Raw genomic sequence first — 21,569 nt, forward strand, 5'->3', positions numbered from 1 at the left:
GGATTTGTGGCAGGTACGCTGTAAGCCTGATTGGAATGAGTTCAGGCCCTAAAAGGCTTTCAAGGCTGAGTTAGCGGGGCCTTGTCGTGCTCCACAGACCTCTCCGTAATTACTTCATAATTAGAGTAAAAACTCCTCGCTCTTTCGGGCCCAAAGACTCTGCAAATTTCCAATAGTTGTACCGGTAATCCATAAATGGCCAGCAACAGATTCAACTTGGACTATGCGGATACCATGTTAGCCAGCTTTCTGGGCCTTTTTTTGAATGAGAATAGTTAACTAATAATAATAATAATAATAATAATAATAATAATAATAATAAATAAATAAATTGTACTATTTATAATCCTACTTATTCCTACATACTTTCTTTAAATTTGTCAAGGGTAAAAGACGATAGGCACCGCCCATTCTTTCACGTTTCCAATTTCACTGCAATCATGGATGTATAGAAGAACGGGCACGGCGACGGCAACAGAAAGCAGCACAAAATACAACCATCAAATGATTTAATCGGAGTCGAACTGAGTGCTGTAATTTTAGCTGGTTGTTGGGGTGCAACTCTACGCAAGCCTATCGTTCTGAACATCCCTCCCATCGCATACCTCACGCAAACTTCTTGGCTCTCGCATTACGTGCAATGCTGCGATCCCCCTGGTCGGGTTTGTAATTGCGTTGGTATGCCCGCGAGACGCCAAACAGCCTTTCGAACGTTACGACCAAACACATCTGCACAGTCCACAGCACGATGCGCAGTAACCTGTCAACAAGCCCGGGTGCTGGACTGCGCCCACGGCTGTATGTAGAGTCAACAAAATCAAAAGGAACCGTCGCGCCCAAATGCTGAGCTGCTACAGCCAAACCACTACTGAAACCATCTTCGTGAAAGCCGTACTTGGTCCATGCTCCAGCGTAGCTGATGCCGCGCGTGTTTTGAATACGCGGCAGAAGCCTCTGGGCGCGCACGGCTGCCACAGTGAATAGTGGGTGCTTGTATCTGTAACGACCCTGTACGGTGCTGCTGTCTGGCTCCGATGGCGGATTGAGCGTCACAAGGACGTGGCCAAAAATTTCTCTTGGGATGTGTTGTAAGACATTCATATTGTATGTTAAGGACACGCGGTCAACGACAGTGTTTTCCTGCCTTGTTGGTGAGGTGTGGGAAAGATAGTTCCAACTTGCCCAGGCTTTACGGGACACCGGGAGCAGGGATGTGTCCGAGTGCAACACAACGTTGTTTTGGGAGGTGTGAAAACAAGACATGATGTCTTTCTCTTCGTCGGTGGCCGAACCTTTGATAATAGCGAAAGCCTCGTCTCCGTGCGTGGCCAAAATGACGTGGTCATAGACCTCAGACTGTCCGTTACTTAGACGCATGCGGACACGGCCATCTGGCTCATTTTCAACGGACCGCACAGGTGTGTTGAGGAAGAGATGGCTTGTAGGGAAGTCTTTCAAGACAGCATCGATATACGCCTTGGAGCCAATGCCGATCGTGAGCCAATCAGGGCGGCGGGCCACGGTCGACAGAAGATGGTGATTCCACCTGTGCAGACTAGGTTAATGCCTGATGCCTACCAGACCAAAGCAATGGGCCAAACCGGCGTTGGAGCTAGCGCCAAGTACGTACAAGAAACGAACCAGAGTCGTGGCTGGAAACTCAAGTGAACACTTATCCGGGCTGGTGCTCCACACAGCGGCGGTCATGGGAATGAGGTAGTCATCTCGGAAGGCTTCTGAGTAGCCCTCGCGTATAAGATACTCTCCAATGGATTCGTCGGATGCGGCCCCATGTGGCGAGTCGTAGTCGTCTCTGATGAGATCCAGTGCGAACTGGTTGAAACGGAAGACATCAAATACGAGACGCCACATACGTGGAGAGAATAGATTGCGGCGCTGGCAGAAGAGCGCATCCAAGTTGCTACCAGACCACTCAAAAGACCCCCGATCGCGGCAGACGCTGAAAGTCATCTGCGTAGGTACAGTGGCCACACCAACGTCACTGAGAAAATTCAGAAAGTTGGCTGGTAAGGGAATAGAGCTATGTCAGCGTTGAGTTTAGCATTGCAGTAGGTGTATACACCCACGAGCCTTATTCGAGGGCATGCTGGGGAGGCGGGGTTGTGTCTCACGATATGTCGCGGTATTCATGACAATAAAACCAGTGTCAACCTTGGTAGTATATTTACCACGTCGCCAGTCCACTGTGTTGGTGTGTCCTCCGAAACGGTCGGTGGCTTCGTAGAGGTATACGTCGTGAGCTGTTGAGTTCAGGGCCCACAGTGCAGCAATGCCTGAGCAGCCAGAACCGACGATGGCCACCCGCTTCCTGGACATGGGGTTAGTTGGCGTGACTAAGAGACGACAGTATCAACATATTAGAAAGGTAGTGCATGTCTGCCTAGTATTGTAGACTGAGTTTTGTCTGCAAATAAAGAGGCAATGCGATCAATATGATGACCAGAGTAACATCCTTGGCCAAGGGGTTGTATAAAACCAACGGGCTCTGCAGGGCCGTATTCGTCCCGTAATTGGATTGGGTGTACATTTGTAATACCGAGTACGTCCTTTGGTACTGGATGACCTGCCGGGCCGTTGGCCGGCGAAGGGCTATGGATTTTTTTTAATGATGACTAGTAGGCCACGGCCAGCAGAACGAAAGCGGGTGGTCGTCACCTGGTGTCCGTTCAATGACAATAAAACCGTCCTGGCCGAGAATGAAGAATGTGACACGTGCGACGACTCCGACTTACGGTGTTTGGTTTGCCATGGCAGCTTGTCCAGGTCGAACGATTCAAGGCAAACGATATCGAGACTCAACTTGGAAAATGGTGGGAGGATAGTAGGTCGATGCAATTGACGATTGGCAGTAAGAGAGATGAAGCGAACGGTGCAGCAGGTGACAACCTCGCCCCGTACTTATGTTAGCAACTGGATTCCGACGCATACGCGGCAAGTTGCGATCGGAGACCAATCTTGAAACGTCTTGGGGGGTGCTTTCGTCGGCACGGACCAGCCAGAACTCACCCAAAAGGTAGGTCACGGGATGACGGGTTACTAGATGGCTTCAAAACATCGAAAACCAAAGAGGCCGGTAGGAAAGTAGAACAGTCATTTGTTCAGTGCACAGAGCACCAAGCCGTGTATTAGCTGCCATGTCGTGGTTTATTTATGCTACATTATTGGCACGGCCATCAACGCGAGTCAAAGACCTCAAAATGAGGCCAGAGCCATCAACAAATTGAACACCGTATTCGTGGTCGCATTGCATTTAGTATGAATTGCGATTAGGCTGTCGAAGCTCAACGGGACTGGATAGGCACCGATGTGAAAGCGAAATGGCTCTCAATTGCCATATCCAATTCTTTAAAAGCACCGCCACAAAAAATTCATTTCGTAGATCAATCTCCCCTTGTCATACAACTCGCTGTGCTTGCAAAATGTCAGAAGAAGTCATAGGTGCGCAGCGAGCCTGTTATCTGCATTCCAGGGTGTATCAACTTTGAGGGGGAAAAGGAGAAAGAAACAAAAAAAAGAAGGCCGGTTCCAGAGAGAAAAACAAGGTACTAGTGCCACTTTAGGCCCCCATAGGTGCACAAATGTGTGCAAATAAGAAAAAGCTTATATAATATGAAATACGTTTTCTGATTGGTCCACGCACATGGGCTCAAATAAAACGTCCGACAAAATATCAAAAGGGCACACAATTTATACAGCGATTTCACAGTGTGTTTTTGTCTCTTTTGATGCTTTTCGCGATGCTTTTGGCGATTTCGCTTATGAAAACGATTATATAAGCCTTTTCTTATTTACACACATGTGTGCACCTATTGGGAGCCGCCAGTTTACCACTGATTATATAATACTGCATATATACATAGTATAGCAGATTACGGTTCTTTAGACCTGTTATCTAGCCTTGGTGTTAAAGAGCTCTCTATTTTGCCATTTGGCTGAGTGGGAGCGGTCTAGTTCCCATACAATACATAGTGGCCCCGTATGGTGACTCGATTTATTTGCCGCAAAAGAATGAGGAAGATCGCCGTTGCTGTTTGTAAGATTTTCGTTTGACGTCTCTTTTTTGTTAAGATACGATGTGCTTTCCACGACCGAGTGCCAACGCCGAGGAGACGAACCTGCCAGATCCTCTCCTCACTGAATAGGTACCGTGGTAATGTTTACATAAACGGCCCGCTCGTACTTTGCCTACCAAGTCAAGGTCGCTACCAGACGTCCCCGGCAACTTCAAATTAAGCACCTAGGTACTGACCACTCGTCCTGGGTGGGTAGGAGGGTGATAATATAGCCACTAGGTACAGGGACCTGATGGGATAATAGTGCTGGCAATGTATAAATCATAGAGATGACCCTACCGTAGTACATAGCCCCTAACCGGCGTATTTGGGTGCTGGCACATACACCAGTGAAAGACGGCCGCGGTGATGTTGAATTTAAGACGTGTTTTTATATTTTATCCTCAGAAGACTAGTTCTATCACGAGTTTTGGCACGTCGGATATATCTTGGTGAACAGACAGCTATCAATTCATCAAGACAGCTCTCCTTGTATGTGCGGCTAGTTATCTCGCATTAAGTATAGGCCGCTATGGAGCATTGCGAACGGCGATTCGAGCCAATGGGCCCATTCCGGGCCCAAGAAACGCCCAAAGCTGTCTAGTATGAACATACCAGCGTCGCCGATCTGCCAGTTATCGCGTGACCGGTGCAGCAGCACTGCATACCAACGCCATAACAACAATGGCCTCTGGTTTAAGTCGTATGCGTTTTAAGTAAAGCGCAGAACTTGTCAGGCAAGAATATGTCCCATATGAACGCGATCTGATGGGCGCTTTTGCCAGGTGTAGGGTTCGCAACGCTGTCAAAAATTTTCGCCAGTAATACAGAGTAAAGAGGGTTAGCAAATTAGCAATCGCCTTCAACCTACCAGTGCATCATATTTGTAACACAGCGACCGTACGCCACGGAAAGCCTCTTTGTCAGCAAATGAAGCTATCGGAGTATGTCAATCAGTTCGTTATCATCACGTGACTCACGTGCCACATGATCCTCCAAACCTCGCATGAATGTCGTCAGCAGGAGGATGTGGCGCTTGGTTCTCTCCCCATAGACGCCTCCGAAACTCAACCTCCTTCTCACCAGATGAGCCTCGCGCCGTGCTGTTTGAAGGGCATTTTCGAAGCGACATACAAGTTTCATAACTTCAACTAATTTCGCGTTAATCTTGAACTTGCAACTAACAACCGTCCATCCGTTATCAATCACTCCCTATCCCCGATTCTCTATCCTCTGTCTAACCTTCGCAAATATACTCGACGTCCAAAATGGCCAGCCCGCTCGACACGGATGCTGGAACCGAGCTCTTCAGCAGCTACGAGGCTGAATTCCGACTTGTGCAGGCGGATATTTTGCAGAAGCTCGACCAGATACCCGACCTGTCCAGCGAACCTAGGAAGGCAGCCATTGCGCAGGCTGAGCGTGCCGTGGAAGAAGCCGATGAGCTGGTAATGGCTTGCGCACTTGTTTTTGATACCGGGCTCTGGAGTCCTAATGCCTGATGGTGCAGTCCGTTAAAGAAAGACGGTTATTAACATTTGCGTTTTGTTAGATCGGCCAAATGAAGCTCGAAAAGCAGAACATTCCGTCGTCCAGCCGCATCCGCGTTAACCAACGTTTCCGCAACTACGAATCAGATGTGGACGGATACAAACGCAAGCTGCGTGGGCTAGCCGACGACCGTGCTGCCCTCTTTGGCAGCCGTTACTCCGACAATCCGAGCGGCTCGGATATGCAGCTGGAGCAACGCCAGCAACTTTTGTCTGGTACCGACCGTCTAGACCGAAGCACACAACGCCTTAAGAACAGCCAAGCCCTTGCCAACGATACAGAGGCGATTGGCGCGAGCACTCTCGCCGATTTAGAACGCCAGCGCAACGTTATCCAACACACAACGGACATGCTGCTTGAGAGTGAAGGATACGTTGACCGGAGTGTCAAGACGCTCCGTGGCATGGCGCGTAGGTACTGTGACCCTGACCTTCCCAGCCTTATGGGCAATCTGGCCCTATACGACATTATATCTAATACATATGTCTGTGCTATTTTAGGATGGCTACGAATCGGGTGATCACCATCGCCATAATCACGGTTCTTGTTCTTCTCATTCTCGCGGTCATCGTTAGCAAGTTCAGATGATTGTCGGTTTTTACCATTATTCCAACGAGCAGCACAGCCAGTACGTGAGCTGCATGGAGTGCATGAGTTTAGTACTGTCCGTATCGTTTAGTTTTCATTCTGTACCCTTTTCTGGCTGTCATTTCCGACGTCTTTTCTCATTTTGTAGCCCCATTCCCTTACTTCTTGGTGATAGACGATGTATTTAGTTCTGGTTTTGCAATCAGCTGTCCCAGTTTACCTTGCAGGCACTTTGTATATTTGGCTACAGCGAACAACAGGAGACTATTTACTTGTACAAGTCACATGTTTGAGATCTTCCTTCAACGAGTGCCTGTGATCAGTCTAGCAATTTACCGCAATATGCTAGACTAGAATGGACTAAAACTATGGTATCGGGTTGCACATTTTTATCGCTTCTGAGGCCATGATTTCGCTACTCGTCCACCTCCCGACGATCCGCCCATTCGCTTATCTTCGCCAAGCCCCCTTCTTCCAAACATAACACGACCGCTTCCGGAACGACTGTGGCCGCGTCCATTATTTCCACCACGGCTACCTCTTCCATTGCGACCGCTACCACGAGGAGAAATGCGGCCGCCACTTGGACCCTTGTCAAGCTTTGCTTTGATGGCTGCGGCCTCATCCTCATCCATCACATCGTCATCATCACCGCCATGGCCTCTTTTGTTGGTCCACTTGAGTTTGCCGCGATAGCCTCTCTTGGCGACGTCTTTTCCCGAAACGGCGGACAGGTAAGCATTGACGCCACTCTCCGCTCCGCCATCTTCCTGGTCAATATCCATGTCGAAATCCCCGTTGCCATTCCCAGAGTCATTTTCACCCAAAACAAGCTTCCCATCCGCGTTGAATTTTGCCTTGCCGAGCCCTGGCTTCCGCATCTTCATTGGCCGCGTAGATGAGATGCTGGCAATTGCCTTACGATCAAGTAGATCTAAGGGTTCGCCCTCTTCCTCTAAGATGAACGCCTGCCCGCCATTATTTCCACGCTTCTTTCTCTCTTTAGCCGGGTGTTCCGCACTGGCGTCGCCGCCCTCGTCGCCTGAATTGTCAGAGTCGCTGCTATAGAGTGCCGCATCGAACCCACTGTCAAAACGGTTGCCTTGAGGCTTTCTCTCGTCCTCATCGTCCCCCTCTTCATCCTCACTCTCATCACCTGCCTCATCTGCGACCCGCTTCTTCCTCTTGTTGCGCTCTTTTGTCTTTCGGATGTTGTTGATCAGCTTACGATCTTCCTCAGGGCAGTATTTGTTGACAATATCGAATCCGAAACGTCGGACCATTCGGTCGAGAATGTGCTTCACCTTCGCACGAAAGTGTCCTTTGTGTTCATGGCTCCAGCGCATGAGGTTGGGAATAAGGGTCGGAAGCCGAACGCCGACCATCTCGACTGGGAGGCTGATGGTGCACACCTTCGCAAATCCGAGGACACTACTAACAATTTCTCGGTTGTTCGATGTCAAAAATAAGTCGACGGTTTGAACCAGATCGCCAAGCGCCTGTTTGTCGAGCAAGCTGTGAAATTCGTACAAAATGCGAGTGATGGCCGTGATAGATGCAGAAATCATGTGTGGTGTCGAACCAGCAAGACCAGCGCTCACCATGGTGAAAAATTCTTCAATGCTAGCAACGACTGATGGTGCATCGTTGGCCATGCTTGGTATTTTGCTGTTGTCAATCATTACTCCGCTTGCCGCCTTCATTTTCTCTCCCATAATAACAAGTAGATCGAACGCTGCAGTTCTGGCGCGCTCATTATGTTCCTTGCAACTGATAACAACTTCAGAGAGTGTAGAAGGGATAAAGTGTAGGGTGTCGTTGGGGCTGAGAGAGAGAAGAGCGGCAAGTGCTGCGAGGCGCTCCCGTCGAGCAGGGGCAGACACATTCTCAGCGCTGGCCAGCATTAAATTCTGAAGCTCCTCGTGGCGTTCTGCAAGGGCTACTCTGCCAACCTCAGATTCGGCAAGTCGTGGAATGAGCTTGTAGGCTTTCTTCTGGAGTTGCGGATCGTCTTCCTTGACAATGGCCAGCGCGGCAATTTCGAATAACGTTGAATAGCTTTCTCTTGGAAGATGTAAAGCCATTGTTATCACGAGGTCAATCAAGGTATGGCTTGTAGATGGGACCTGTGCTGTTGCATTTTGGCCATCCGCATTCATCGGTGTAGAAAGCATTCCGTCAGCTTTCCGAAGTGTCGAGGCAAGGAGTTTACAAACCTCATCAAAAGATTTGACCAAGTCTGCCCTGGGAGTAATGCTGAGGAATGCGTTGATTGTTTGCAAAATCGGACCACGGGACTGTGCCAGGGTTTGTCCGTAGACATTGAAAAGAACAGCAAGGTATTGACTGGCAAATGAGCCCAAGTAGTCGAGGTTAGCGACAGCCTCTGCTTTGGTAACCCTGCACTGAGAAAATAGGTCTTCTTCGTCTTCGATAGACGCAATAGCCTGGTTGGATTCAATCAGCAGTTTCAGAGCCCGGCAGATGTCAAATCGTAGTCCAACTTGTTGATACAGAATATTCGCCAGAAGCTCGCCAAAACTGCCATCAAAAGAAGCCACTAAATCCAGAGGCAGGTCACAAAAGCCGGGAAATATGGACCAAATTTGCTGTACAATCGTTTCGAAAATTTTGATTTCTGTTGTTTTTTCGGCGTCGCCATTGTCAAGAACATGCTGGAACATGGCATTGCTGAGGGGAACAAATTCCGACTTGAAGTCTGCCAAATTTGTGTTTGTCGTATATTCTCTAAAAAGAGGGAGAAGCCATGCGCGGCCAGGGTGTCGTGCTGAGGGCTGAAGGAGGTTGTGCGGTAGGATCTTGAGGACAGAGGCTGGACCCATGGCTCGAATGGCATGCCCAATAATCTTATCGACCTCCTTTTTTGCCGTAAATGACTCTCTTCCTCTTATATCACCAAGGATTTTGGTCATATCTGAAAGAAACGGATCTGCCTGCCACCGGAAGGTATCAAACATGGCCGAAAGGACATTATAGACCTCTTGCGTTGCCAGTTGATATTGGACACCGAGAAATTCCTCTCCAGACTTGGCGAGCTTCGCCAAAACCTTTTCATCGTAGACCGACGGCTGTAAGATGACTTGTTTTGGTACGCAGTTGGCCAAAAATGAGATTAAACACTCAGAGGCTGAGATGCGAATGTTGCTGGACGGGGATTCGAGATAAGGGGCGACCAAATCGAACAGCTCTGGGAGTTTATAAAATGTATCCTCAGGTTCTACTTGAGCCGACACGTCATATCCGCGGGAAACAATGGCTATCCACGGGGGTAGCAGCCGTGTATCGTTGGGAGCTGGGCGGAGTTCTGAAATGATATCCAGGAGACGACCAAGCTTTGATTTAGTAATTTCATTGCTCATGCCCTTGAAAATGATTTCGAAGACCTCGAGGACCGCAACAGACATGTGATCATTGCCATACCGGGCAATTCCGAGGAGAAGTTCGCAAAGGGTATCGATCTTCTTTCCGGGCCAACCAGAGCTTGACGAGGCAATCGTACGAACAAGTTGCAGGGAGCGAAACAAATTCGGGTTGTTGGTGGCTTGGCTGTCGTCGCGTATGTCTTTCTTTTCCTGGCTGGTGTGTTGGTCAAGGTCTTTCAGGCCTGCCAATGCGGCCTCGGCGCACATGCCACTGGCTGGATGGTCCAAAGTCGGACCGGGCGGAGGAGTATCCAAGACTTTGCGAAGAGCCTCTAGCGCCCTCTTCCTCACCTTCGGACGTTGATCGACAGACAGGATTAGGAGGCCGACCATAGCCCGACGAGGGCTAATCTCGGTGGCTGGAAGTTCCCAGGCAGTGGAGTTTTGTGCTAGCAAAATCGATTCTAAACATCCAATACACGGGCGAAGTAGCGGTGCATCTGTACCTCGCTGTATAAGTATCGGGGCCAATGCCGAAAGAATTTGCGTGAACTTGGCTCGTAGAATACCATGCGGCGTGTAGGGAGTCACTAGGTCAAGCAGGTAGATGATGGGAGTGTTGAGGCTCTTCGTGGATGCATCCTGGTCGATGGATTGGTTAAGAAGTCCGAGAAGGGCAGCGAAGTACGCTGTTGGTGTAGTCTCCTCATGTTGCTCTTTAAGAGTCGATTCGACAGCCTGAAGTATGATAGCGGTCTATGCGTAGAACATTAGTTATTTGCTGTGGCGGTCAGAGGGGCAACGAGGGAAGATAAATGTAAGGGCACCTGTTTTTGGCTTTCAAGATTTGGAGAGCGTATTTTGTTCAATCTCTCTTCTAATGTGATGTCTGCCATGTTGTAAAATCGTGATGGTCAAGGTATTGTGCTTGAGACAAAAAAAGAAGAGAAAAAAAAAAACGATGTCCGCCCGCCGGCGTGAAATGCAAACGAACTTTTTTCTGGCTCTTATCTTATCTACAATTAGCAAATCCGTAAAATTTATACAAAAATGACTAATCATGACTATCCCGCTAATTCAATACAGACCATTTGGCCATGATTCGAGAGCCTAACCTAGCCAAACAATGTTCTGAACTGATCAGCCATGAACCCCTGCCAACTACCTCTCGTTAGCACTCCGAAAGACTGTTTTCAAGTCCCAGGACGACCACTAGAATCAACACTGGAAAACACAAAATTATCTGAACGGAAGGACAATATCATAGGATTCAAGGATTGCTAATTTCACACATAAATTATGGTCAGGAAGATACAGAAAGAAATTACCTGGTACAATTTTGACTTGAATGTTGCTCACCTATGCAAGATAAGGAAAACCGGAACACTGTGGTGGTTCGAAAGTCTCCGGATAATGAGGTATGAGATGGTTGTTTGCAATGGTGATACTAAGAAGCATCGGATGCGTGTCAAATTACGAATGACTTCTTATGCAATGAGACATTCCACCTTTTCACATCAGTCAATTTAAGACAGACAACAAACACATAACAATGTACAAGAATAAGGGAAGCAAACAGTAAGTCGTACAAAATCCGTATATCAATATAAAAGTCTTGCAGTGCTTGCCTATAGCAACTTATGAAAACTCGTTATCCGCCTCCTCAATCTTCGATTTTATCTGCAAAAGTACTGCTGTTTTCCATTTATCCAATTTGCTCATCTGATCGTATTGAAACAGTTTCTCGGAGAACCTGTCCGCATCGCCGCCTTCGACAGCCTCTGATAAATCGACAAGAAGTTGGTGTTCCCGGGTCGTAGCGAAGCTCGGGTCAATATCACGGTACTTTTCGAGCCCACGTTGGGTAGCGATGATGTCGCCAGTGGCTAGGTGGCAGAGGCCGGCCTTCAGAAAATACTCCTTCACGGAGTAGCGCATGAGGTTGCTTGAAATGGATTTTTGGGCGACCCGTTCAAAGATCTCGATGGATTTGTAGTAGTCGTGCTTCTCTGTGACAGCGGAAAGTTCGGCCACCTTGAGCCAGTTTTTGTTTGCCAGCCTATCAGTTCCGTAAGGGTTAGCATATAAGTCATCCTTGAGCCAAATGCGATAAAAACTTACGCTTGAGCGCCATCAGTTTCGTACCAAGCAGCTGCCTTTTCGTAGCTGTGAAGTGCGCGTTCTGACATCTGGAGTTCCTCGTAGAGTTCACCTAGATCTTCTTTCTGCTTTGCGGCCCGCCGGAAATTGCCGTGGGAGGTGTAGTATTGGATGGCGTCTTCAAGGCATCTGGCAGCATCCTCCGGATTCTTCTCCCGATACACCTTGAAAGCACTGAGCAGCGAGTTTGCCGCTTCATCTGGCTCGTCTAACTTTTGTCTTTGGATGGGAACGGCAGCTTCAAAAGCTTTCCCAGCTTCGCGATCTAGCACAACCGCTCAGTTAGCAGGGCACGATGTTGATTGGCAGAGTTGACCATTCTGTTGCAGCTTATCAATGATTTCGGAATGCAGTGAGCGGCAAAAGTACGTACTCAAATTTTGCATGCGAAAGGCGTTGGCGGCTTGGACATACAGGTCTGCGGCGTCCCTGTATTTCTGTTCGCGACTGCCGAAGAACCCGAATCCGGTACCTGCGCTGGCCAACATCTTGTCGGCCTACCGTATTACATTTCTGTTAGGCCACTTTTTCTCATCTCGAAACGACAATGCTGCTGCTGGCTGTCAAGGTATCGAATGACTTGTCAGTGGTGTATACGGACCTTTTGGAGAATGGCATTGGCATCTTGTGACATGGTGATGGCTGAGTTGCTACTATGTTGAAGGATCCGATTGCGGTGAGTCGTTATGGAAAGGAAGCTTCGCGTCGAGCGTCTAGACACAACATTTATGTTGTGAAGGAAGAGTCGAATGTTGGCCTCTAAAATATGACGAGTAACACCAGCAGCCATGGCCCTCCCTCAATAAGGCGGGGCTCCTCGTTTAGAGGGGAGACAGTGCAAGTACAGTGCGTTGCATCGGATTATATAATAAGTCCCTAGTGCGCCAAAACACGACATTGTGCACATTGAAGACTTTTATGATCCGACGAAGTTTGGGGCGCGTTTAGATTATGTCGTGCAGACCATGAATCTTGTATTTAAATTTGAACTCGATTGGACTGCGATATTTTTTATTCCTTTCTACACGCCGCCCACCCACAATGTTTTCCATTCACACTATATCGACGCCAATCGCTTCGAAAATGCGAAGTAAGACACGAGAAACTTGCGACTTTTTGTCCGTTTCGATACGAGCCGTGTCAAGTGAATCCAGCAATGACCGAACGTCCGCGAACAACAACTTGAACGTGACAAGACTCTTGCAACTGCCGACATGGTCTCTCTTCGATTTTTCAGCTGAGGGTAAAGGTGCGCCAGACGGGCTAGTTTCTGAAGTCACTCTCTCAAATCTTCGCCGTCTCCTCCGGCTCTCCGCTCTTCCAGTTACTTCTTCCCCTCAAGAGCAAGCAGCCAAGCTGAAAGCACTGCGAACGCAATTAAATTTTGTACACGACATTCAAAATTTCGATGCGACCGGAAGCCTTCCATTGCAAGCTATTTGTGACGAGACACAATGTTCTTTGAAGGAGCGGACAATAGGCGTGAATGGGGTTGCGAAATTTTTGGTGCAGGAGCAATACTTTGGCCGCCATAGACGGCCTCGGAGGCGTAGAGACATTGCAGATGCGATGAAGTCCGGAGCCTGGACCATTTCGGACACGGCATCCCGGAAGGAGGGGAAGTATATCGTTGTAGGTAACACGTAACAATATTCTAACATCATGAAAGCTATCAATTATGGCTAAGTCAACCTACCGAGGGATATAATCTAGCCTCCTCGTGCCAACAGTGATAGGAACGTTATTAGACAAAGCGTGTAACGATGCTAACTAACGAGTAGTATCTAGCTTCCTGCTCTCAACGCGATGCAAGTGGCTGCAACAGGTTCGGTTGTTTGTCACATTTCACTCAACGAACATTGCTCATGGCGTGAAGCGGAGCATCCGTTTTTCTCCTTCCTGCCCTTTTCTTTCCTTCTTTCGCCACCAGGTGCTGCGTTGATGCTCCTTTTGTTTGGACTGTTTTAGTCTCCATGTAAGACTCTGGCTCGCAGCTGCCATGGTTTAGGCTCTCGATTGTCCTGTCATCGTTCGCGTTCAAATCCTCCCAGCCGACGTCTTTGAGTATCCTCCCAACTAGGCTGGGGTATCTGAGGTGGTTCGTGATTGGTTTCGATGCATCGACATTCTCGATACCGTATACGCCCTGGATACGTTGCAGACCTGCGACACCAAATTGAATGCAGCCGGTGCGATGCAGGAATCCGAGAATGAAGTCGTTTTCCGAAAAAACGTTGACGAGTCGGCCAGAGACAACACTTCGAAGAGCCGTCCAAACACAACCGGAAGAAGGCGCCGGCGTACCCATAACTAGCACATTCTCAACCTGGCCAAAAATACGCCGCTCAGATAGGCTCATCAGACATGTATAGATGACCCGCGCGCCAAGGCCATACCCGATCATAGACACGCCCCGCTCTCCATGAACTTTGTTAGTGATGGCGTCGGCGAGGGCGATTCCGACCTTATCTGCGCGCACCATTCCCACGCTCCAAGGATTGTCGACAATCTTGCTGATCTTCAAAAGACTGCTGGGCCATCTTAATGTTTCCAGGCTGGCGAGGACTGCTCACAGTGTCTGGTTAGCTTTGTGATTTGTTCTGAGGAGGCGATTCAAGAGAAGTCGCAGCTAGCAGGGCAACGCACAATTTCGGGTTTCAAGGTTTCTTTTGGCGTTTTGCCATGCCACACTGCTAGCGACTGAGTTTATCGAAGCACCGATTTTGAAGAGGGTTTCTTGCTCCCAGTTGAGAGTATATGCCTCACTCTTATTGCCCAACATGCTCCATGGACCACTGGTGTCTTCCCTACTGGATAGCCACCCGTTGATACCAATCGTGAGACGGAGGCGCCTTTCGGTAGGCATGACCATAATGCTCTCGTGAATCTGCAACTTTTGCGCGCCATAGAGTGGCAGCAAAGCCACATCTTGCACATCTTTCGTGAATGCATCCAGTGTTTTTGCAGAAGAACCACGCGGTCCACACATTCCGAAGAACACGCAGACTGCAAGTCCGCCATCCAATAGGGTTCCCATGGTTCCAAGCACTGATGCTGTGGCAGTAGATCCGAGCCCATGACCTCCTGCAAGTGATCCAACTTTAGCGACATCGAGGGAATGTGCCAGCTTCAATGTTGTGGATGATCTGTTTGGGCCGGCAGCCCGTCCCTTCCTCTCTCTCCGCCCCTCGTCACTTTTCTTAAAAACAGCTTCTTCGTTGAAAGCATTGCTTGCAGCATGCGAAAGACCCAGGGCGATGCGGTATTCCTCCTCTGCCATAACGTCTTGGGGAATTCGGAGATGAGCGGCAATGCGGGACATAAAAGTACGCGAGTAAGCTTGGTATGTTTCCAAAGATACAATCAGCAGAATAAGAACGTGGAGGAGATGCTGCCGTCTCTCCATATTCAACTGTGTAATTGAGCCATTTGAAACTCCGGGTGCTTTTAACACATTACCACGTTGAACCACTTCAACAGCGAGAGTTGGTCTTGCGTCTGCTTCGTTTATTAGCCGTTCATTCAGTGTTTTTCTGTACTGTTGTCAACTCACCGTTTGGTGTTGCCCTTCCAGTGTTGATTCCGCCATTTCTATCAAATCCCGTACCGGCCGCCCTACCGGATTGTTTGTTGTTGAATGTTTTCCCCTGGGTTTGAGGCGCTTGTTGCATTTGGTCGCCTGAAGCACGGATCTCAGACACTCGCTTTGTGACGGCTGCCTGCCATTTCTGGAATGATGACAGGGCCTCTCTCTTCAATTCTCCCTGTGCACCGTCGAACCCCATAGCATGCGGATATTGACCATGGATTTGATTTACAACGACATTGCGACCACTGGACATGAGCGGTGGTGATTTCGCGTGTGAGTTGCTGGAATAATGCACGGGCCGGAAGAATGTGGATGAAGGCTGGTGATCGAAGACTTTACAAACGTGTTCCTGCATTTCGCTCGTAATAGAGGCAACCAAAAGTACTAGCTCAGTCTTTTGTGCGGTGGAGATGATCCCACTGAGATCTGCCTCACGACGTTGGATGTTTGTTGATCTGCCACCGCCGCGTTGGGAGCTTCGCGGTGCCATATTTTCCCCAGGTTGATCCACCCTTTGCGAGGTGTCGGCAGTAAAGGAGGAAATGTGCTGTGCTTCTTCTTCTGATAGTGTTGACTTCTCCTCTCTGACGCTCTCTTTGTTATGTATTGAGGATAAAAGAGCGGATGTGGGAGAGTTTGAGGGTGACGCCATGGTCATTTGACGGGCGACTGGTCGCCAGGGCAAAATAAACAATACCAACGAGGAAGGAGCCACCGGCCACTTGGCCACCACCATAACAATTGATATGTGAAGTGTTGCTATGAGGGACCGCGTTGCGACTGCCAAAAGCAGAGGAACAAAGTGAATATGATGCCTTTCAATTGGCTAAAGAAACGAGGAACACTTACGAGGAAGGAAGGAACGAACGAGTTTGTTAGAGAATGAGCATCGCGTGGGGTCTGCACCGACCTGCACCTTCTACTTCTGGTTTGTTATATGTTTGTCCTGGGGTTGGCCCGGCCATGTATTACTCTGTGTATTCAGGAACCCCATTCTTACCATAGTGATTGTTCCTTCACTTCTTCAGATTCTACAGTCTCTCCTTCTCGTATCACTGTGCCACTACAGTCAACCGCTGGCAATGGATGCGTATGGCGGACCATACTGATTCTGCCAACGTAAATTTAAACTTGTATCTGGTGACAGAAAATATTGCTTGCCATACTCGGGGTTTGGCATTGCATGATATGCTGGGTCGGTCGCGGTAGGACAGGAAAATCTGAACACTTAATTGGTGTTACCATACACAGCATTGAAATTGAAATTACGCAAGGAGGCAGCAAGGTGTACGATGACCGAACAGTCTACTATAATGAAGCGAATGAGTTGGGCCGAGACATCCTGTGAGGTGGTAATAGTGGTTCATATTTGGGATGCACCAAGTGTACCTGTAAAGAGATAGTAGGTATGGATTTTCATGGGTTGGCACGTATAAACTGCCAGCGGCACCGTAGCACATGGAAGAGTGGCCTAATCAGGGCCTTATTTTTATCTATAAACATATTTTAGAAACAGGGGCATTGCTTGACGGGAGAGTTAGAGAGGCCTGCTTGGGTCTGCACTTATTTGGCGGTGCCGCACGCATACGGCAACATTAGGTTACCCTTGCGCTTGGAGTCTAGCAGAGGAAGGACATATGTGGCTATTGATCAGAGCAATTGCTGTAGTATTGGATTTAGAAGACGTGGCCGTTGGACCATCTTGCTCTTGTTGAGAGATAGGTAGCGAATGCCACACTTTCTCGGCAAAGCGGAGTTGGTCGCGTTGATATAAATATCAAGCTGGTGCAGATGCTAGTCACGGAGTTTTGAAGGCTGGGGCTAATCATGGTTGCAGTCTCCAGCCTCCGTTCTCTATGTTCTGCACCCTGGTCACGATACCGTCGAACATGCCCCGTGAATACAAAATAAGATACAACTGTACTGAGGACCAATCGGTAAAAGTGGGACTGGTGTCGTTTCGTTATCCTTGCATTTGGACGCTAAGCTCCCACGGCTAAGCCGGTCGAGCCACGCTCGGCGGATGCGTAATACTGTATTCCGTACTTCGCCGTCGTTCTCGAAAAAAGACATGCCACCAATTAAATGTATATGTCCCCACGGCACTGTGGACAGTGACGCAGCTGTCTTTTTGGGTTTCGACCTGCCAGAGTCTAATAACAGCCACTGCTCCCTGGTTGGCCAGTCGACGGACGAGAGATAAGCCCTGCTTGAATGTTGCCACTTTGGTGAATCAAGCAAATAGCTGGTTTGCGATTCAACAGGGCGTTCTTAACTTTCGAAAGCTGACCATTTTTGCATCGTTTCCTTAACACTGAATGGCCTATTTCACGGCTCGACGTTCCACAGGTCTATTATCTGACTGTGCATTCAACCCACCGACATGACAAGGGAACCGATCCGCCCGCCAAATGTAGCATCATATGGCGGTGTTCATGACGAGGCTGGCTCTCGCGAATGTGCACCTGCGTCGGTTTCGACTTCGACATCGACATCACACATCTCGGCGGTTGTTTCATTATCTCAATCAAGCGGCGCACAACCGAAATCCGGAAAAACTCGCCGTACACAGCATACGCAGGATGCGTCTGTCGCCGTACCTGACCTTGCACTTCCGAACCTGACCATTTCTCAATTGCATTTTGAAACGGACTCGTCTGACCCCGGCTATCAAGCCACGCGACGAACTACTGCAGGATCCAGTCACTCACGCTCGTTGAGCAACCCATTTCCCTCCCTGTTCTCACCGAAGAAGAAAAAGGCTGCTCATACCGAGTCGTCGTTCGGATCTGGCGGTTCTACATCCGGCACAGATGGCGAAATGCTTTCAACAAGGACTCGACGTGAACAGCAGGATGCGGCCCATTCTCCAACGCTCTTTGGCGTTGGCCGAAGCGAAAGACCCAGCTTTGCAAGCGGTCCCTGTATTACATGCGGATCACTCATGCGATGGGCTCGTGGAGCGGAAGCATTCCGGTGTGGTATATGTCTGACCGTGAACGACCTCATACCTGTTAACGCAAATCTCGCCACCACTTGGAAGCCACAGGCCACATCTTCGTACCCTATCTCCGTCAAGCAAACCCAACACATAGTCTCGGAGTGTATTCGTGATTATCTTGAGACCGTTTTGACCGTCGTGGATATGCACCCTTCGCGCCCCAGACGAAATTCTCGGCAGACAATTCCCAATGACGCGCCGGTTGGACCACGCACTCCTCCAAAATCCCGTATCTCCGGCCAGCATCGGCATTCGAAGCTTGATGGAGCCATGTTTTTTTCATCTAGAGTCTCTCAGCAGGCATCGCCGATTTCGAACGCCTCGCACGTGTTGTCTGTAAGAGGAGACAAGCGAGAGGAAATTGAGGCGAAGAGAATATTTCAGGCTTTGGAAGATTATGTCATTCGACATATCGTTTCCATAAACAGCTTGGATGGTTCTTTTGTGCCCACGACAAATATTTCTGACTTCAAAGACAAATGCGAAGGTCTTTACGCAAACCAAAAAAAAGCGGGCCAGGAAATAAAATCGCCCGTCACGACAGTACCGTTCGAGTCTGACAAGCGCCATGACTCTTCTTCTTCTACAATAATCTCCGAAAACAGCTCCTGGCGACCTGATATTCAACACTGTATGCAACCGATCCGAGGCTTTTCTCGCCGCCGGGGTAGCGAAGTCAGAACTAATAGAGGCACTGATGCCCCGATGACGAGTGATGTTGATTGGGGTTCGGTCGACGAATGGTACAACGCTGTGATCAATTCCGGCGCATCATGGGAGTCAGTTTACAACGAGCTTGTTGGCAATGGGAGATACCATCCCCAATCGCCTGTTTTGCTCAGCGAAGTCGAGTCATGCATCTTGAAGGGGCAGCAGCATACCCAGCGCGTCTTGCTCAAAGCCACAGAGACTGTGCTGAAACGGCCGGGTCGTCGCATTGGTGAAGTGGGCGATTACCGCTTTCTTATTATCGCCCTTGCAAATCCTCTCCTGCATGCGCAGAGCAGTTTCTTCACTGGGGTACTACAACATACTGTGGATGACCGAAAACAACGGCCCGAGGCAAGGCTTGGATCAACTTGGGGGACAGGACCTGCATCAGGCCAACACTCGGTCATCATCAAACGTATTCTTGGCCTTCTTTCAAACTCTCCTGAAAAGTGGCATGGCCAAATAATTGCCTTTTTTGCGCACCTTCCAGTAGACAGGTTTTTGCAACTTAAGGACCTCGTCAGTGGGTTCCTGGCGTATCGCCTCGCGCGATATAACGAGAAAAGGGACAAGAACAAGACAACAGAAACTTCTGATCCGCTGGTACCGAAGGTTCCAGAAGGCGCAACAGCGGCATCCTTCCACGCTGCTTTGAACCAAAACATCAGTTCGGCAAAAGCTAACAAGAATTCCACAAAAAAGAAGTTGGTACACGGCGATGACTGGCAAGTAAAGGCGGCTGTCCGCGTGTTGAGGCTTCTCTTCGCTGCCAACAATATTTCGGAAGCATACCAGAACTTAGTCCGGGTTCCTGGCAAGGTAACGAATGTCAACAGTTCAGAACTTACTGGCCACCAGAAACGACAGATTGTGCCGACATCTGACTTCTATATAACATTGCTGGATGACTGTGACCTTGTAGCTGATTTTGAGGGATGGGAACAAAAGACCAGCCAGTTTGCCTTCTGTCAATACCCTTTTTTGCTGAGCATTTGGGCTAAAATACAAATTCTCGAGCATGAGGCTCGTCGCCAAATGAAAAACAAAGCTCGCGATGCCTTTTTCGACAGCATCATGACGCGAAGAAATTTCGACCAGCACCTCGTTCTGACTGTTCGCCGGGATTGTCTCGTCGAAGACAGCCTCAAGGGTGTCAGCGCAGCCATTGGAAGTGGCACGGATGACATCAAGAAAGGCCTGCGCATCATCTTTAGCGGTGAAGAAGGAATCGATGCTGGGGGGCTACGGAAAGAATGGTTTCTTTTATTGGTGAGAGAGTTGTTCAACCCTGATCATGGTAACTCTTACAACAGCGTTTCTTTACCCTCAAAATTCTTGACCCTAGCCTGACAAATCTAGGCATGTTTGTATACGATGAAGATTCGCATTACTGCTACTTCAATCCTGCTTCATTTGAAACATCAGACCAATTTTTCCTTGTCGGCGTTGTCTTGGGGCTGGCCATCTATAATTCGACTATTCTGGATGTGGCACTACCTCCATTTGCCTTCAGGAAACTGCTGTTTGCCGCGCCGACATCAACAGCCGGGGGACAGACGACTTCGCCACGCCCTCATATGGCGTACACATTGGCCGATCTTGCAGAATTTCGGCCACTACTGGCCAAAGGTTTGCAGCAATTACTCGACTATAACGGCGACGTTGAGTCTACCTTCGGCCTTGAATTCACTGTGTCTATCGAGAGGTTTGGCCAGGTAGATGCGATACCTCTTTGTCCCGGAGGAGAATCTCGGGCAGTGAATAAATCAAATCGGGAGGAATACGTCCGTCTATACACCCGATATTTGCTTGACACCGCCGTTTCCCGCCAATTTGAACCTTTCAAGCGTGGGTTCTTCACGGTGTGTGGCTGCAATGCACTGGGTTTGTTTCAACCAGATGAGATTGACCTTCTCGTTCGTGGCTCAGCTGAGCCCCTTGACGTCGCTGAACTACGGCTTGCTGCAAGTTATGAAAACTGGCCTTCTACAAACCCCGCCGATACAGAACCGACAGTTAAGTGGTTTTGGGATATGTTTGAAGAAGCATCTTCAGAAGACCAACGGAAACTTTTAATCTTCATCACGGGGAGCGACCGCATTCCCGTTACTGGGCCAGCATCGCTATCGATTCGAATACTCTGTCTTGGTGACAATACCGGTCGCTTCCCAACGGCCAGGACATGTTTCAACGTCCTCACGCTCTACCGATACACGTCAAGAGAGACCATGCAGGCGATGCTTTGGGGGGCTGTGTATGGCAGTGAAGGTTTTGGCTTGAAATAAGTCGTAGCTTTATGCATGTTTGAGTGAATGGTTGGTGTGTGGCTCGTGCGGCAGGGGGATTCTGGCGGCCAGGCCCAGAGACCAAGTATAGATGAACAGAACATCCGCCCCATGCCAGGCTGTCGTACCAATTAGGCAGTGCTGACGTTGCAAACCGTATCAGTGTAATGAATGTAGTTCGTATTCTCCATAATAAGGCATTGTCGTGACCTTCTATCGAACAATGTG

At 49.0% G+C, this 21,569-nt stretch overlaps 6 protein-coding genes across 6 annotated transcripts; 2 read left to right on the forward strand and 4 right to left on the reverse strand.

Moving 5' to 3' along the window:
- Positions 1-606: 606 nt before the first annotated feature.
- On the reverse strand, positions 607-2,337 carry SPSK_00256 (uncharacterized protein; the record flags this gene model as incomplete). The annotated part of the gene is made up of 3 exons (XM_016727232.1): positions 607-1,546; positions 1,631-2,024; positions 2,088-2,337. 3 exons carry the CDS (start codon positions 2,335-2,337, stop codon positions 607-609), a joined length of 1,584 nt encoding a protein of 527 aa, XP_016586567.1.
- A 3,004-nt stretch (positions 2,338-5,341) lies between these two features.
- SPSK_00319 (vesicle transport through interaction with t-SNARE 1) lies at positions 5,342-6,144 on the forward strand (the record flags this gene model as incomplete). Its single annotated transcript, XM_016727293.1, has 2 exons — positions 5,342-5,521; positions 5,626-6,144. 2 exons carry the CDS (start codon positions 5,342-5,344, stop codon positions 6,142-6,144), a joined length of 699 nt encoding a protein of 232 aa, XP_016586568.1.
- A 457-nt stretch (positions 6,145-6,601) lies between these two features.
- On the reverse strand, positions 6,602-10,491 carry SPSK_00206 (ribosomal rRNA-processing protein 12; the record flags this gene model as incomplete). The annotated part of the gene is made up of 2 exons (XM_016727184.1): positions 6,602-10,351; positions 10,423-10,491. The coding sequence occupies 2 exons, from the start codon at positions 10,489-10,491 to the stop codon at positions 6,602-6,604; spliced, it is 3,819 nt and encodes a 1,272-aa protein (XP_016586569.1).
- Positions 10,492-11,233: 742 nt separating this feature from the next.
- SPSK_00305 (alpha-soluble NSF attachment protein) lies at positions 11,234-12,243 on the reverse strand (the record flags this gene model as incomplete). Its single annotated transcript, XM_016727279.1, has 3 exons — positions 11,234-11,654; positions 11,717-12,020; positions 12,129-12,243. The coding sequence occupies 3 exons, from the start codon at positions 12,241-12,243 to the stop codon at positions 11,234-11,236; spliced, it is 840 nt and encodes a 279-aa protein (XP_016586570.1).
- Positions 12,244-13,604: 1,361 nt separating this feature from the next.
- SPSK_00233 (uncharacterized protein) lies at positions 13,605-15,996 on the reverse strand (the record flags this gene model as incomplete). Its single annotated transcript, XM_016727211.1, has 3 exons — positions 13,605-14,320; positions 14,402-15,253; positions 15,309-15,996. The coding sequence occupies 3 exons, from the start codon at positions 15,994-15,996 to the stop codon at positions 13,605-13,607; spliced, it is 2,256 nt and encodes a 751-aa protein (XP_016586571.1).
- Positions 15,997-17,727: 1,731 nt separating this feature from the next.
- On the forward strand, positions 17,728-21,341 carry SPSK_00213 (E3 ubiquitin-protein ligase HECTD2; the record flags this gene model as incomplete). Its single annotated transcript, XM_016727191.1, has 2 exons — positions 17,728-20,325; positions 20,370-21,341. The coding sequence occupies 2 exons, from the start codon at positions 17,728-17,730 to the stop codon at positions 21,339-21,341; spliced, it is 3,570 nt and encodes a 1,189-aa protein (XP_016586572.1).
- Between the last annotated feature and the right edge of the window lie 228 nt (positions 21,342-21,569).

This window comes from Sporothrix schenckii, assembly GCF_000961545.1.
Source record: "Sporothrix schenckii 1099-18 chromosome Unknown Cont45, whole genome shotgun sequence".
In the NCBI taxonomy this organism is placed as follows: domain Eukaryota; kingdom Fungi; phylum Ascomycota; class Sordariomycetes; order Ophiostomatales; family Ophiostomataceae; genus Sporothrix; species Sporothrix schenckii.